The sequence below is a fragment of the Cherax quadricarinatus genome, chromosome 50, assembly GCF_038502225.1.
Source record: "Cherax quadricarinatus isolate ZL_2023a chromosome 50, ASM3850222v1, whole genome shotgun sequence".
In the NCBI taxonomy this organism is placed as follows: Eukaryota; Metazoa; Arthropoda; class Malacostraca; order Decapoda; family Parastacidae; genus Cherax; species Cherax quadricarinatus.
In genome coordinates this window covers 16,266,068-16,283,928 of record NC_091341.1, presented here as the reverse complement: position 1 = coordinate 16,283,928, position 17,861 = coordinate 16,266,068, and the positions used below count along the sequence as shown (strand labels likewise).

At 41.9% G+C, this 17,861-nt stretch overlaps 2 protein-coding genes across 4 annotated transcripts in view; both read right to left on the bottom strand.

The window, feature by feature from the left end:
• Positions 1-267: 267 nt before the first annotated feature.
• On the bottom strand, positions 268-7,575 carry LOC128695467 (mucin-5AC-like). The gene is made up of 2 exons (XM_070095433.1): positions 3,619-7,575; positions 268-3,440 (listed from the first exon to the last, which is right to left on the bottom strand). Exon 1 carries the CDS (start codon positions 7,318-7,320, stop codon positions 5,578-5,580), a length of 1,743 nt encoding a protein of 580 aa, XP_069951534.1. The 5' UTR covers positions 7,321-7,575; the 3' UTR covers positions 268-3,440; positions 3,619-5,577.
• Positions 7,576-7,722: 147 nt separating this feature from the next.
• The window catches only part of kappaB-Ras (NFKB inhibitor interacting Ras like 1), a 66,205-nt gene continuing 56,066 nt past the window's right edge, over positions 7,723-17,861 (bottom strand). For 2 of the 3 annotated variants that reach the window (XM_053786123.2, XM_053786120.2), the window contains one exon: positions 7,723-16,055. In XM_053786123.2, the coding sequence (XP_053642098.1) occupies positions 15,822-16,055 (234 nt within the window). In that variant the 3' untranslated portion in view covers positions 7,723-15,821. The remainder of the gene's footprint in view (positions 16,056-17,861) is intronic. The other variant, XM_053786121.2, reaches the window with a different exon arrangement.

Here is a 17,861-nt window from a genome sequence, read left to right as displayed (position 1 = left end):
AAGGGAGATGGATGAGTAATAGGTTACGGATAACAGCAGGGCAGTGGATGGTGAAAGGGTAAAGGGCAGCAAGAGACTGAACTAGAAAGGGCTGAGGGGAGTGCGAAAAGTATCAGAGTTTGTGGAGTAAATCAGTCGTTGTCAAGAAGTCAATGAGAGAGTCAGGATTAAAGGAAGGTCCATCAGCAAGAAGGGAAGGTAAAGAAAGTAGTAGAACGAAGACGACGTTGGAGGTAAATTCTGCGTGCTCGTTGATAGAGACGGCAGTCTAACAGAATGTGGCTAATCGATACTGGAACTTGACACTGCTCACAGAGAGGAACAGGGTGTCTCTCCATGAGATACCCATGAGTAAGACGAGTGTGGCCAATGCGAAGGCGGGAGAGAGTGGTCTCCCAACCTCGGCACTGATGACAAGAAGACGGCCAGTAACCTATGCTCGGTTTAATAGAATGAAGTTTGTTACCGAGCAGAGTTGACCAACGTTGTTGCCAACGGGTGCGAAGGTGGGTAGCTATTGCAGCAAAATAGTCCAGAAATGGAACACCTCGATAGGAAATTGGTAGGTCATGTACTGCTGACCACGCAGCAGTGTCTGCCTGTTCATTGCCCTGTACGTCGACATGACCAGGGACCCAACAAAAAACAATATCTTTATGTTTGGTAGAGATAAAACGCAACAGAAATAATAGTATTTCTTACCATAAATTGTGGGTGCTGGTGTTTGTTGTTGATTGTGAAGGAGTTATGCTGTGGCCCTACTGGGCTGAGGTGGATGGTAACGGTTCTGGTACTGAAGTGTGCATAAATTCTGTAATGGATTTCTGTTCTATTTTACCCTGCAGTACGGTAAGGCATTGGCTGCTCTAGACACTTTCAGAGCACTGCTTCTAAATTTGTCAGGGTCCTCTTCAGTGAAAAAGTCTAACTTTAAATCAGTAAAATAAGTCGGCAAGTAAGTCATCACACAAACTCGTATATTTACCTCATTCTTTTTAACTGTACAAAGAGCCTATGACCTTAATGAAGTGTCAATCTCTTATCTAATATCTCTATCTTCTTCATTAATTCTAAGACTTAAACACTCGTACCTTTTCTTGCTACTTTCTGCAATACGCGTATGCCTATTGGGTGCCTTGATTGCTTGGCAGATACACGATATGGCAATTAAAAGATCAAAACAATTCACAAACACAACTAGCTCCTAAGACAATGGAACTGAACACATTCATGAAGGCTGGGATAGGGGTGTCAGGGGATGGCAGTAGGTCTTCCCCGCTGACCCACAACAAGGCAGCAGCTTGAGGTGGGGAGATTTTTTCCGCGCCTGCAAACGGAACCGTGTTATTATTATAATCAAAAAGAAGCGCTAAGCCACAAGGGCTATACAGCGCTGCAGGGCAGGGAAGGAAGCGAGGGTATTGGATGGCAGAAGGGAGGAGGGATGATCAGTAGGTTACAGAAAACAGCAGGGCAGGGGGTAGAGGGTAGAAAGGGCTGAAGGTATCAGAATTTGTGAAGTCAGTCAGTTGTTGTCAAAAAGTCAATGAGAGAGCCCGGATGAAAGGTGGGTCCATCAGCGAGAAGGGAAGGTAAAGAGAGAGCAGCGGAGCGAAGACGACGACGGAGGTAAATTCTGCGTGCTCGTTGATAAAGTGGGCAGTCCAACAGAATGTGGCTGACTGATAATAGAGCTTGGCAATTCTCACAGAGAGGAGCAGGGCGCCTCTCCACGAGATATCCATGAGTAAGACGAGTATGGCCAATGTGAAGATGGGAGAGAGTAGTCTCCCAACCTCGACACTGGTGATAAGAAGACGGCCAGTAACCTATACTCGGTTTAATAGATTGAAGTTTGTTGCCGAGCATAGTAGACCAACGTTGTTGCCAACGGGTGTGAAGGTGGGAAGATATTGCAGCAAAATAGTCCGTAAATGGAATACCTCTATATGAAACGGTAGGTCATGTACTGCTGACTGCGCAGCAGTGTCTGCCTGTTCATTGCCCTGTACGTCAACATGACCAGGGACCCAACAAAAAGCAATATCTTTATGCTTGGTAAAGATGCGGCGTAGCCAAAGTTGGATACGGAGGACTAAGGGGTGAGGTGTATCAAATTTCTGTATAGCCTGTAAAGCACTAAGGGAGTCTGAGACAACCACAAATGATAACACAGGCATAGATGCAATACAGGTAAGTGCTGCAAGGATGGCATACAATTCAGCAGTAAAAATACTAGCCGAAGATAGTAAATGCCCTCGTACGACGCTGTCCAGAAACACTGCTGCGAATCCTACGCTGTCAGAAGACTTAGAGCCATCTGTGTACACAGCAATGGCATGAGAAAGAGTGAAAGTGGTCAAGAAAAAGAGAGCGAGAAGCGACCGTAGACAGTTGGGCTTTCGAGCAAGGGAGAAAGAACAGACTCGAACGGCTGGAACTTCCCAGGGGGGTAGGGAAAAGTGAGATGCTACATGAACATAGAAAGGTGGTAATTGAAGAGAAGACAAGAGCGAATGAAGGCGAAGAGAGAAGGGACGGAGTAAACAGGGGCGGCGAACAAATAAAGAATGTCTACTAATATCAGTGACCATTCTATAAATGGAAGGATTGCGATCATGAGAGCGTACATAGTAGCGAAGGCAATGGGCATCACGGCGATCGGATAAGGATGGAACGTTCGCTTCTGCATAAAGGCTCTCGACAGGGGAAGAGCGAAAAGCACCGAGGCATAAACGTAATCCTTGGTGATGAATGGGATTAAGGCTAGAGAGAGTAGCAGGAGATGCCGCTGAATAGATCTGGTCACCATAATCAAGTTTCGATAAAATGAGGGTGGAATGTAGGCGAAGGAGGGTTCGACGATCAGCTCCCCATGAAAGATGAGCAAGGGTTTTAAGAGGGTTCAGCCGGCTGTGACAAGTTGCCTTCAGAGAGGTAATGTGAGGTTTCCAGGATAACCTACGGTCAAAGAGGAGGCCCAGAAACTTGACTGTATCACGTTCAGGGATACGGGAGCCATAGAGGTACAAAGGATGATCGGAGATGACAGAGCGTCTAGTGAAAGTAATTTGGTGGGTTTTAGTGCTGAAAATTTAAACCCATGTGTGGTGGCCCAATTGGAAACATGGTCGACTGCATGCTGGAGAGAAACTGTAATGAGGTGACAGTCAGCGCCTGCACAGGCAATAGCGAAGTCATCAACATAGAGTGATGACCAAATATTTGATGGACGACTAGAGGCCAAATCATTAATAGCAAGGAGAAAAAGTGTTGTGCTCAGAACACATCCCTGGGGGACACCTTCAGCTTGAATAAAGTCCGGGGAGAGCACATTATTAACCTGAACACGGAAATGCCTGTCAGTTAAAAAGTTCTTAAGGAAGGATGGTAGATTGCCTCGAAGGCCTAAGGAGTGGGCTTGGGCTAAAATATTATACCTCCAAGTCCCCTCAAGGAAGGTTCCTTGATGTTGGTGAGGGGCTCTTGATTTAGGGAATTGGATCTGTGCTCCAGTTCCCCGAATTAAGCCTGAATGCCTTCCACATCCCCCCCCCAGGCGCTGTATAATCCTCCGGGTTTAGCGCTTCCCCCTTGATTATAATAATAATAATATACCTCCAAGTTGTCATATGCCTTCTCAAGGTCAAAAAATATGGCAATAACTGAGTGGTTATTACGAACATACGTATCCAAGCGTAGTAAGGGGTCTATGGTAGAACGTCCCTTACGAAAGCCATATTGACGAGTGGAGAGACTGTTGGTGGCTCTAAATACCACACTAAACGTCTATTTACTAGGTGTTCCATCACTTTGCAAACTGCACTGGTAAGAGCAATGGGATGATAGTGGGAGGCTTCATGTCCCGTAGTGCCTGGTTTGCGGAAAGGGAGAACAATGGCGGATTTCCACAGCTGTGGAAGAACTCCTTGTGACCAAATAAGATTGTAAAGGCATAATAGGACTGCAAGGGCTCACTGATGTAAATGTTTTAGCATACGAGTATGAATGTCGTCGGGCCCAGCTGCCGATGATTGGCAAGCTGAGAGTGTTGCCTCCAGTTCTTGAAGTGTAAAAGGCACATTATACTGTTCTTCTCTGAGAGAAGAAAAGTCCAAGGGTGCTAACTCTCTGGCAGACTTTGAGGAAAGAAATGAGGGGCATAGATGGAGTCCCTGAGAAATACGGACCAGATGATTGCCAATTTCATTGGCAACATCTAGTGGGTTTGCTATATCAACACAGGCAACCTGCAGAACAGGAGCCGGGTCAGGAGAATATTTACCACTCAGTTTTCATACTTTTTTCCAGACTGCACTCATAGAGGAAGCAGAGGTGATGGTGAAGACATAATCTCGCCAGCAAGTGCGTTTAGCGTCACGGATGATACAGCGAGTGATCGCACGCTTCTGCTTAAAATCAAGAAGTCTCTCTGTGGTTCTATTGTACCGGTACCTGCCCCATGCAGCGCGTTTCAAACGTACTGCACGAGCACAAGCATGAGACCACCAAGGCACGCATTTCTAAGAATGCCTGCCCGAAGTTTGGGGTATACAATTAGAAGCTGCGGTTAAAACGGAGGACGAGAAGAGGTGTAAAAGCTCATCGATGGAGGACGAAGAAGGAACCTCTCTAAAAACAGCTAGGTGTGAGTAAAGGTTCCAATTTGCCTGATCAAATTGCCAGCGTGGGATGCGAAGAGGTGGTGAATATGAAGGGAAAGTAAGAATGATTGGGAAATGATCGCTGTCATGTAAGTCCGGGAGAACAGACCAAGTGAAGTCTAATGCGGCGGAGGAAGAGCAGACTGAGAGATCGATGCAAGAGAGAGAGTGAGTCCGAGGATCAAAATGGGTGTGAGTACCTGTATTTAAAACATGGAGGGGGTGGGTGGCAAGAAAAGCCTCTTAACTGAATGCCACGGGAATCACAGTGAGATTCCCCCCAGAGGAAATGGTGGGCATTAAAATTGCCAAGTAACAGAATCGGTGGCGGTAATGACGAAACAAGAAAGGCAATATCCGGAATAGATAATGCCCGAGAAGGAGAGAGATATAAAGAACAGAGCGTATACCACCTATGCAAGTGGATACGGGCTGCTGTGTAATGCAGCAAAGTACGAACAAGTAGCTGATGGTACGGAATATCAGTGCGTAGAAGAAGGGCACTTTCATTAAAGGTCCCATCAGGAAAAGGATCTGAAGAATACAATAAATTATAGCCTGAGATGGGAGAGATAACAACAGAGTGCAATTTTGGTTCCTGTAAGCAAACACCAACTGGAGAAAACTGGGAGAGTAACATCTGAAGCTCGCCCCGATTACCCCTGAGGCCGCGTATATTCCACTGTAAATAGGCCATGATTGGCAATGATAAAGATACCTGAAATCCGCAGGTAAGGGTTCCTACGGACTAGAGGGGTTAGAAAAGTCCACATGCAGAGGCAGTGGAAAACGTTCAAGCAGCGAAGGAATGGTGCGCTGTGAAGAAAGGAGTTGCGCAGAGGAGAGAGAAGGAATGGAGGGTGGATCAGTGTCCATTGATGGTTTGGTCTCTGCAATATATTCAGAGATTGCTTCAAGTGTTTCGGAATTCAGAGACGCCGTATGGGAGACAATATTGGAAATGGTAGGGGAGGATGAGTAAAGATTGGAACTGAAATGGACTGTACCAAGGTAGGGGGGGGGGCGAAAGGGTGGAGGGAACTGGAGAAGCGTGGAAGGGGACAGAAGAGGCAGAAACCTGGGGGGTGGCAGAAGAGGAAGAAACTTGGGAGGGAACAGGGGAGGAAGGTACAGTATGAGGAGGAGGGTGAACCTCTACACTTGTAACAGAGCCAGTGAGAGGGGAAGAACCAGGTACAGACACAGGGAAGGTAAAATGAGGAGGTGGAAGATGGGTAGGAGGTGTTAACGGACCTTTTTTTGACTGAGAAGTAGAGGGACGATTAGGAGGAGGTGTCATACGAGATCTCGTCGCTACTGAGGCTTGTGAGGGAGAACACGAAGAAGCGAGATCAGACTGAGGCGTTGACATAGGGACGTCTGAGCCTAAGACAGCAAAAGAATTAGATACAGGAGTGACTATGGGAGAGGTAACCACAGAGGTGGTTGCAGAAGATGGGATCCCAGAAGTGGGGGGACGTTTTGAAACATGGGAATAAGAAACACGAGGTAGTCTCCCTTGGAGGCGGAGATGAGAAACTGCCATGGCATAAGGGAGACCTTCTGCCTCTTTGAGGTAACGGATTTCCCGCTCATTTAAGTAGACTTGACAACGGCGAGAGTACGAAGGGTGAGCCTCATGACAATTAAGGCAAGAGGGAGGTCGATTGCAAGATATATTAGAATGGTCATCTGCACCACAGACCGGGCATTCAGCGATAGATCTGCAATATTTCGCTGGATGGCCAAATAGCCAGCAATTTCTACACTGTTGCGGTGTAGGGATCACCTTTCTAACTTGTAACCGATGTCCTGCTACATAAACTGAGGATGGGAGTTCACGGCTGTCAAAAGTTAAACGAGCCACATTGCTAGGGTATCGTCTCCGCCCGCGGGCAGGAAGAACATAAGTGTCTACCTTGAGGATTGGGAGATCTTGGAGTTCCAGCTGTTCAAGAATGTCAGTGCCACATGTCTGGAAATTTTGTTGAACTATGGTAAGAGGCAGAATGACGGTACCACTACAAGAATTGAGGGAATGATGTTTTTCAATAGTGACAGGAACAGTATCGATATGGGAAAGACGAGAAAGCTCATGAGCCTGGGTAGCATTCTGTATGGTGATGATGTGCGTACCGCTCTTAAGAGCATGAAAAGAAATATCTTTACCAACATGGCGTAGGAGTGCCTTGCCAATACTGTGGTCAGAAAGATAGGCAGTAGAGGAAGTCGGTCGTAACGTGAAGAATTTAGTCCATTGTGCAGTCTGAAACTGAGCGTGGAAAGGAAGTGAAGGACGTGTCGATCTTTTCTGAGAAGAACGAGAAGGTGGAGAAGTATCATCAGCAGGTAACTGTCGTTGGCGTTTAGGCGTGGGACCAGAGTTGGTCCGACATGGAACGGGCCGGCGATTCGAAAATTGCCGCACCGTAGAGGGAGAGGCTGGAAGCATAGTCAGAGGAGAGCGAAGGTCAGATAAATCGAAGGAGTCAGTCGAGGCCTCAGTACCTGAAGCAGGTGAGGAAACAACACCGGCAAGAGGTACAGAGGCATGAGGAGTGTCCGAAGAGTGGTCCAAAGACGAGGCGGGGTCAGAACGGGGTACGGTATCAAGAAGGGGCCCGGGGGTAGCAGGTTCATGGACTAGGGCTGCCATGGTTAGTATAATGGCGCTTGTTTTGGTAGGCTGTATAGCGGGGTGTGAATGATATACTTCTTCGGAGGCTTCTTACTTTATTGATAACTAGTGTTGGGTTACACAGGCTTGTGTGTTTGTGCCCATGGCCCGGGCAGGGCCATGCCCATGAGAGAGAGCTGGGAGTACTTGTGTGTTGATGCCAGGCCGCTGTGTGAGTGAGAGCGAGGCAAGTCTGGGCATACTGAAGTGGCAAGGCCTATAGGTGGCAGCACTTGAGTGGCGCGAAATATGAACTAAGCTGGCAGACAGCATGGGCTGTCTGTGCAGACAGTACAGGCTGTCTACATTAGGTTACTTCTTTCTTTTTGTTTTTAAGAAAAAAAAAAAGAAAGAAGAAAAGAAAATAAAAATAAAAAAAAGAATAAAAAAAGGGGAGACCGGGGAGGGATAGTTCCTAGGAGGAATGAAAGGGCCAGAAATCTCCCTCCGCGCCCAAGAGGACCTCAGCACCGCAAGTAGCGCAGATGCAGCATGGAACCCGTGCCATACCCTACCCATCATGCCAGTAAACCGGCAATCCAGGATAGCAACCTCACATCTGCCGAGCTACCTCGGTGGACAAAAGAGAGGGCAGCCTGAAATCCGCCACAAAGCATACCTCTTTCGGCCACCGCCTCCGGAATCCGAAAGGTGGCTTCCAGAGATACACCCGTCGCCCGAGAGACACCCAAAGCCACCCTCCGGGATACAGGAGAGGGATCGGGACATCCCCAGGCAATCCAGATTCCACGGCAAACTATGCCACTGCCAAGAACCTCAACGGAATGGGATGGACCCCAGTATCCTTTCTCCTACCTAGGAACTAGCGTGCCTGTGGAAAAAAAAAAAAATCCCCAAGGCCAAAAAGGAAGGGCAAAAGGAAGGGGTGGGGAGGAGGAGGAGGAAAGGAAAAAGGGGAGGATGGGATAGGGAACGGGGGATTGGGGGATAATTAGGTTCGGTCTGAGGAAGGAGACCGACAGCTCTAATTCCTCAGACCAAGAGCCTCTTCACTACGCCAAGGAGCCCCCCTTGAAGAGGTCGGAACCGTGTTAATTTTACTTTGTATAAAATAGTGTCAATTTTTCAATAGTGCTATACCCAAAACATGGCAAATAAATCTGTGTAATATAATGGTCTACTGTAATTCAATACATACCCCCTGGTGGGTAGGTCCTTTACATAACTGGTAAGGGATTTTATTTTTTGTAATGGCCTTGCTGGGTAAGCTTCCGAGTCCACAGGATGGCCATAACATGCAGGGACCAAACTAAACACTGACCTATGATTTAGTGTTGGACAGTGATCCATACACACCTTATTCTCACTTGCCTGGAAGTTGAGCCTGTTCACAGAGCAAGATTTTTTTTTTTTTTTTTTTTTTTTGGGGGGGGGGGGGGGGGTATTGGCCAAACGTAATATTCAGAGCTCTTCCATTTTTTACTATAAGATGATTTGCAAGTCACCTACCCTTGAGATATCCAACAATATACTAGGGATGTGCCAAAGTATCTGTATCAGCCATTTTTACAGTACTGGTTAAAAAGAAGTGAACCAGCTGATACTTTTTAAGTTATTAACATTAACACACCTCACGATCGAGTCAGAATCACTCCTCACTCACTCTCACACATGCATATGGGCAACTGGTAAATCTGAGAATAGTGTTCTGCCACTGTGTATGTCAGGCCTATATTTTAGTATGCAGCGCAAGTTTGAAACCCACACCTGGTCAAGTACGTCAAGAAATTAGAGACAGCGCAAGGGTTTGCAACAAGATTAATCCCAGAGCTAAGGAGCATGTCCTACGAGGAGAAGTTATGGAAAATCGACCTGATGACACGAGGACAGGAGGGATGGGGGAGACATAAAATACTGAGAGGAAACCTGACCGCTACCTATTCCCCAGTTTCTACATGGCCCCTATGGTTTGAGTGTTTCCCCAGCGATATAATAATTCTAATCCACTGTTAGGTGGGGTAGTGTATTAGGCTAAGGCCAAGCAGGTATCAGAGGATAGGCACTCTTTCTGTCCTGTGGCTGCTACTTAGTCCACTGGTCACATATATACCCATCTATTAGCCCTGGGTTTTTTTTAGTGGACAGTTAAGCCTCTCCTTTTTGAAATGAAAGGCAGATAGAGGAATAGGGAACTGAAGGTAATTTTTGTTTTATGAATACTGTAAATGATTCTTCAAAACCACATCTAACTATGGCTCCAGCTTCTAACTCACAAAGAGATATCTAAGTCATCAGTGCAATATCTGATAGCATTTCTCTCACTCTACAGTCAAAATTACTGCTGCTATTACTGTAGTATTTAAGATAAGTGCTGTATGGCCTGCAGGGGCCATACAGCACCCATTAAATGCAAGGTAATCAGGTTTAATCCAAGGAAGGGGAGGACAGATCTAATTCCTTTAATTAAGATCCTCTCACTTTTTGACCTAGTTACAATCACAAAAAGTCACCACATTAAATGACACTACCTTTATATCAGAGCTATAGCTCACAAACCTAGTCTAAAGTTTACATTTCAGCCCAATGAAGCTCCAGTACATCCAAAAGTCATTTTCCATACCCAGCACAATGAGGGGTTGTAGTGCAGGTTTAATGATGACACGCAAATGAATAACCTATCAAAATTACAAACTAGGTGACAAGTCAGTTACCATTTTCAGACACCTTAACATGCACAGTGGACCAATTCCTCTTCAACTGTTCACCAGCAAGTAATTACTGAATAAACAAGATATTTAGATATATTGTAGACTTTGACTTTAACATAAACTTACTGAACCAACTTTGATTTAAATTTTATTCTTGTACTCTCCCCTACCTCCACTAACCCCTGCCCATCACTCACTCTTGTCATTCTTACATTCCTTCTTTTTCACACCCCTCCCATGCAATACTGTATGACCCCTTTGGGTATAGTGCTTAACTTGATCATAATAACTCGAGATTTTTGTCCATCCTGCATTAAAACAATGTAAACACTGTGAAATGCTGCCAACCTAACCTCTGATGGCTAAAATTTCAAGCTTTCTATCTAGAATTGTCTAAATTGCATTGAGGCTCAGTTAGCATATTTCTATTAATGTTTATGTTCAGTATTCCTTAAGGAACAAGAGATCAACTTCCTAAAGAAAAAGAAATGTCATATGGCCAGTGAGGGTTTTTTTTTGATCCAAGGAACTGAGCTTGTCCTCCTTTTCCTTGGATCGAACCTGAACGCCTCCCATTCCCCAGGTACTATGTGACCTCCATGGGTGTAGCACTCCCTACATGAATGTAATATTATAGCAGAAGAGTTAAACCCACAAGGTCAAGACAGGCCCACTTCATTGGATAAATAGCCCCTCACTGGCAAACCCTCTTTAAGAGCATGAATGTAATAATAATGATCTGCCCAGAATTTCATGTTTGTATTACTTCTCGACTTCCCCCTGATACATGCCTTTTCCTCTATCTTTGGAATGTAACAAATTTGAAGGGCCTTCTCTGAAACTCCTACCTTTTGTTTCCAGTTCCATACAGTCTAAAACAATTTGTTCTTGCTCCTCAGTAGACAGTGGAAAGGTCAAACAAGGAGACTTTTACTTCTGAGTCTTCTCTGGTTCCCCAAGATTCCACTTCTTTGTCTCCTTCCTTCCTCAGGCACATTTATTCTGTCCACTCCTCTTCTGCCACTCCTGAAGTTTCTATGATTCCTTCCTTCTCATAACCCAATGAATGTTCTGGGTCCCTCATAACCTAAACTGCTGCCAATTTTTAAATCAGTATGTGAGAGGCCAGATGCAACTAACAAAGCCTAAATCTAAGAATGTAAACTAAGTATGAATTTATGGCAAAGAACATTTAACAGTTGATCTAACAAGTCTAACAGTTAAAATTTGTATTTTATTATATACACAAGGCTTACATGGCAGCTGTCAAAATGTAAAGGAGCAAAACGTGTAGTGTGTGAGGTGAGATTTTGGTGAACCACAAAAGGTATCCACTGTGATAAAAAATTCCATGTTTCCTAAGCAGTTAGTAAACAAATCAAGGAAGGTAAATCTGTCTGTCTGCTTTTATAAGAGAGACAAAGATAGGGTTATTTATCATACGTATCAAATAGTAAAAAAAAAAAAAAAAAAAAAATTTCTTGGAGAAACTATCAAGCATACATAGAGTGGGAAGAGGAAACAAAGACAAATCACATAGTGAAAGATTAGAAATCCAAGTACAGAACAACAAAGAAACTGAAATAATGATGCATATGAGAGGGACACAAGAAACATACTTAGAGCAAGGAAGATCAAAAAACAAAACCCAAGAAGTGCATGTAGAGCAGGATAGGTAAAAAAAATGAAAACTGCAGTATATGAGACTTCAAAATGACAGGAAAATAAAAGCAAGATGAAATGTTTAGGTACAATACTAGTTACATGAGGTTTTCGCTGCTATCATTCATGTTTGTCTTCTCATGTCTTCTGTTGAAGTCTAATTTCAGAAGTCCATTACAAGCTGCCAAGGAGCCTCAACTAACTGCATCCCATCATCCTTCGCATTTAGCGCTAGCTGTGTTACCTCTTTAGAAAGCATAAAGACAATCTTTTGCTCGGTCTCTGGCCATTCTTAGGTTCAGGGTAATGAACTGCAGACTCCTCTGCATGTTCCACTGTTAAACCTTTCAGGGTCCCCAGACCCTCTTCCAGACTTGTTCTCAGGATTGCCCAAATTTGAAAAAAAAAATTATTTTTTCTTACAGAATCTTTTCCCGATCATAATGACACCAAAAGTGTGAAATTTGATGGAAAACTTATGGAATTATGCTCTCGCAAAGTTAGCGGTCTCGACGATGTTTATGCATCAGCGATTTTGCCCACTTTGAGCCCTATTTTCGGCCAATTCCACTGTACTAGTCGACAAAACTCATAACTATTTTGCTAGAACTCCATTTTTTTCTATCAAATGAGTACAAGAAACCACCCATTTACCGATTTCAACTATCCAATACAGTGGTCAGAATTTAGCAATTTTGCCAATTTCACACAAATTTCAAAAGATGCCAATTTCCAAATAGGGTCCAGAATAAACAAGAAAGACATTCCTGGCACTAAAGTAACATTTCCTCTGTTCATTAGTCATGTCCCCATGCCCCTATTACATTCTTTTGCTTTCCACTTCGAATTTTTATTCTCACAAAAAATAGATTTACTGTTATGCAGACTACTGCATTAGTTTAGAAATGGTATAAATAATATCAGCGCACTTGTGAAAGAATATTAGACTCACCAGTTGATGTGTATTAGACGCTTAGCATGATTTGTTTACTTTTGAACTTTGGTAAAAATCGAACATTTCTGCTACTTTGAGCTCAATGTCAAGGTACTTTTCATTGTGAAACCAGTCAAAATCATCTCAATTTCTGTAATATGTCTTCCATTCTATAAAATGAGACCAAGAAAACTAGAATACAACAATAAATACCATACGAAAATACAGTGCAAAGTCGCTGTTTTAATCCAAAAACACGGTCAGTTTTTTTTTTTTCTCATTACGCACTGTGTGCTGCAGGATTTTTTTTTATACTGCGCACACTGACCACATAGACCCATTCTTTCATATGTAGGCCTACCAGCTTTCTCTCAGTAGATTTGAGGGTGCTAGAATTTAGGCATACTAGTACGTCAAAAACCCTGGTGCGTAAGCCGTACTAGTACATCCGAAACCCTGAAAGGGTGAAGAGCCTATTAATCATTCACCTTAAACAACATAAATTGATCAAAGGATCTCAACAGTTTTACAGAGGCATAACTGCCTCATGAATTTATTACCCTTATTCACTATAGTATTTGAGGAGGTATATCATGGTAATGAATATATTGTGTATATGGACTTCAGTAAGGCTTTTGATAGAGTTCCACACAAGAGACTGAGGAAAGTAGAGGCACATGAAATAGGGGTGGAAATTCTTTCCTGGATAAGAGGTATAGTTGACAGATAGACAACAGAGTTTGCATAAGTGGGGAAAAATCACAGTGGGGATGCATCACAAGCAGTGTTCCACAGGGGTCCATGCTGGGCCCTTTGTTGTTTACAATACACATAAACGACATAGATGAGGGAATAAATAGCAACCTAAGCAAGTTTGCCGATGATGCCAAAATAGGCTGTCAGATTAATTCAGATGAGCACTACAGGAAGATTTGAACAGATTGATGCAGTGGTCAGAGATGGGGTAGATGCATTTTAATGTAGACATATGCTAAGTTCTAAGCCTTGGAAAAGAAAATAACCATGGTATGCACTTAAACTAAATAATGTAGATCTTAATTACATACTCCAAATGCAAAAAAGATTTAGAAGTTCTGGTTAGCAGTAATCTAAAGTCAAAACAACAGTACGTAAGCATTCACAATAAAGTGAAAAGAATTCTTGGCTTCATATCAAGAAGCATAAATAAAAGGTGTCCTCAGGCCTAACCAACTCTATATATCATTGGTTAGGCCTCATTTAGATTATGCTGCACAGTTCTGGTCGGTGTATTACAGAATGGACATAAATGCGCTGGAAAACATACCTGAAAGAAATCTTTTGGGTAATCCTCAAATCCTTTGCAATTTTAACTTCATAATCTCTTTTGACTTTTATTCCTTTTTTTTATTTCTATTTTTAATTTAATATTGATTTCTTAAGTGCCCCCTCTCTCCTTATGATTCAAGATGAAAAAATTCAGATTTAGAAAGAACATGGGAAAGCACTGGTTTGGTAACAGTCATGGATGAGTGGAACAAACTCCTGAGTAGCATCATTTAAGCAAAAACCTTGTGTAGCTTTAAAAATGGGTTAGACAAGCACATGAGTAGGTGTGAGTTGGACCCACTTAGCATGGGCCTGTAGGCCTGTTCCTTCCTTATCTGAGTTTTTCAGACTACTTTCCGGTTTTGTCTCAGAGCATGTGGGATAGATGACAGTGTTGTTGGTCAGGGTTAGAAAACAGCAGAGCTTTTTGCCCAAATTCTTTTCATCATTATCACATTAGTGAAGTGGCTCTGGAGCGAGTGTGTACTGGCCATACATGACTTACAGCCAAAAAAATCACTCATCAGTAATCCATGATTAATGGTATCAAATATATACAGCAAAGATAGTGAACAAAATCAGCAAAGATGCTTTTCCTTAACAAGTGTTCAGTACCAAGTCAATATAAACTTTACACAAAGGAATCTCAGTTGAATGAAATGTTCTATAGGCTCAAAAAACAAAAAAACAAAAAGGAAACAATTGGTCAAAAAAACATGGTCAATTAATTCAGAAAGAAATGCAAGATTAGAAGCAGGAATGAAAGGCAAGATACACTCTATCTTTTATGTAGCAGAATTTAAAAAAAAAAAAAAAAACTTGCAAAATATACATTATTACATTCAAAGTGATAGCGCTAAACCCATAAGGACTCATACAACACCTGGTGAAATAGGAGATAATCAGGTTTAATCCAAGGAAGGGAAGGTCAAGTAATATTCCTCAGATTAAGAGCTTCTCACGAACATCATGGAGCCTTCCTAGGGGTAAAAAATTCCCAGCAGTATCCTGGCATCTGGTAAAGTATTTCATGCAAACAGTAATATTTTTAACCTTCAACTTGGTGGTGGCCATCATTAAAGTAATACAATACTGTACAAAGTCTTAAAACTTCTTTATCATAGATTTCATTAAAGTAATCCAAGGAAAGAGGGTGATAAAATCTTTTATAATCACCTATAGTATTTTATAGAGAGTAATACAGTGGTACCTCGCATTTCAAACAGCTCCCAACTCAAATAATTATGTAAGTGTATTTATGTAAGTGCTTTTGTAAGTGTATTTCTAGGGGTCTGAAATGGATTAATCTAATTTACATTATTCCTTATGGGAACAAATTCATTTGGTATCAGCACTCGAACAGCCTTCTGGAATGAATTAAGTTCGTAACTCGAGGTACCACTGTACTAATTTGGCTAATAAACTAAACTAAACAAATTATGAACAAACACATATATTGTACATGTATAAAACTTATTTTAGGCCAAACTGCATAACTGCAGACCTACAACAATACTAATAGGAACAACATGGAAGATAACCATCAACACTAAAAGACTTGAATAAAATTTTATTTATGAAAGCAAGTTTACTGTAGAATGAAAAAATGTTGAGAAAAACTGAAAGTATATCGGTAATGTATATCAGAGAGCAATCAGTAATGTATTAAGTTTAGATTGCCCGTAATGCCAAGGCATCATAGTGGCAATCTTTGCACTACAAATCATTGTAAACCCTCACTGTAAGCTATCTATGTAAGTATACTTCCTAAAATATGCCAACCACATTGTAAACTTGCAAGGAAATAAAAGAATTTGAATATCTGAAGGGTCTACAATTATGTCTGAACATATGCTCCTGTCAATTTTTTTTTTTACTTATACACAAAACATTACCTGCACATTTCATTAATCTTTGTTTTTCCGGCCCATGGTCAACTGTGGAAAAGAGGTTTTGCTAGGTTGTGGATTTAAACGAGAAGCAAGGTTCATGATGGGTGCCATTAGAAGAGTACGGTCCTGAACGTTCACCTCCCAGAACCTCAGTTTCTCTGCTGTTGCCCATCGCTCAGCTGTAGCTGTATCAACAGCACGATGAGTAGCTGCTAAATCACTCTTGTTGCCCAAAACAATTATTGGTACCTGTGATAAATGTTTAGAAAGTATTTTAAACTGTTGTTAATTTTAAATAAAAAAATTAGGTAAAAATACCATTACAGTACCTATAATCATCAATAGGAATCCCTAAATGAGATGATATCTAAAGAATTTTTCCAAGTATGTACAGTATTTAATTTCTGCCATTTCCTTACCATAACATGAATGTCCTCTCAAATCACGCAGAAAATTTCAGTGGTTTTTTATATAAGGTACTCAATAACCCTTTGACTGTTGCAAGCCCCTTTCTGAAACTGTCATTCTATGTTGCAAAATTTTTGGAAAAAAATAAATATTTTTATGAAATTACAGAATTTTTCCCGATGGTAATGACACCAAAAGTAGGAAATTTGGTCAGAAACTCACGGAATTACGCTCCTGCGAAGTTAGCGGTCTCGGCAACATATACGCAGCGGCAATTTCTCCGACTGAGCCCTGTTTTTGGCCAATTCTGTTGTTCCAGTTGACCAAACCCATAGCTGTTTCTTTAGAGCTCCATTTTTTCTATCAATTGAGTACAAGAAACTGCCCATTTACCGATTTGAACTACCCAATAACGTGGTCAGAAATTGGCAATTTGGCCAATTTCACGCAAATTAAAAAAGATGCCAATTTCAAAATAGGGTCCAGAATAAACAATGTAGACATTCTTGGCACTATAATAAGATATCCTCTGTTCATTAGTCACGTCTCTAGGCTCCTCTATATTATTATTGCTTTCTATTTTGATTTTTTATTCATACAAAAAAATACAAAATTTACTGTTATGCAGACTACTGCATTAATGTAAAGATGGTATAAATAATATCAGTGCACTAGTGAAAGAATGTTAGACACCCCAGCTGATATGCATTGGACGTGTGGTGTGATTTGCTTACTCCTGAACATTGGTAAAAATCGAACATTTCCGCTACTTTGAGCTCAATTTCAAAGTCGTTTTCATCATGAAACTAATCAAAATCATCTCTATTTCTGCAATATGTTTTCCATTTTATCACATGAGACCATGAAAACGAGAATACAACGATAAATACTATACGAAAATACACCTCAAAGTCGGCGTTATAATCCAAAAAAAAGGGACAGTTTTTTTTTCTCGTTATGCACTGTGTGCTGCAGGATTTTTTTTATATGGTACACACTGACCACACAGACCCATTCTCTCACATGTGGGCCTACCAGCTTTCTCCTGCTTGATTTGAAGCCGCTTGAATTATTGAGTATATATACGTCTAAAACACTGGCTAGTAAGACATGTACGTATATACATGTACAACCAAAACAGTCAAAGGGTTAAATAATAGTTGGTATTTACTGGATAGTGTAGCACCCTAGTTACCAATTTTAGAAACTGTTGATGGAAAGTATTATTCCAAGCCTTCTGAAGTAAAATCATACAGTAATAGCTATACCAAATTCACTACACCTTACACAAATAACCCGCACATAAAAGAGAGAAGCTTACGACGACGTTTCGGTCCGACTTGGACCATTGACAAAGTCACACTAACAGAGGTGGAGCAGGACAGCTATATATAGGCAGGAAGAGGTGGTAGTGGTGGTAGTGGTGGTGGTAGTGGTAGTGGTAGTGGTGGTAGTAGTAGTAGTAGTAGTAGTAGTAGTAGTAGTAGTAGTAGTAGTAGTAGTAGTAGTAGTAGTAGTAGTAGTAGTAGTAGTAGTAGTAGTAGTAGTAGTAGTAGTAGTAGTAGTAGTAGTAGTAGTAGTAGTAGTAGTAGTAGTAGTAGTAGTAGTAGTAGTAGTAGTAGTAGTAGTAGTAGTAGTAGTAGTAGT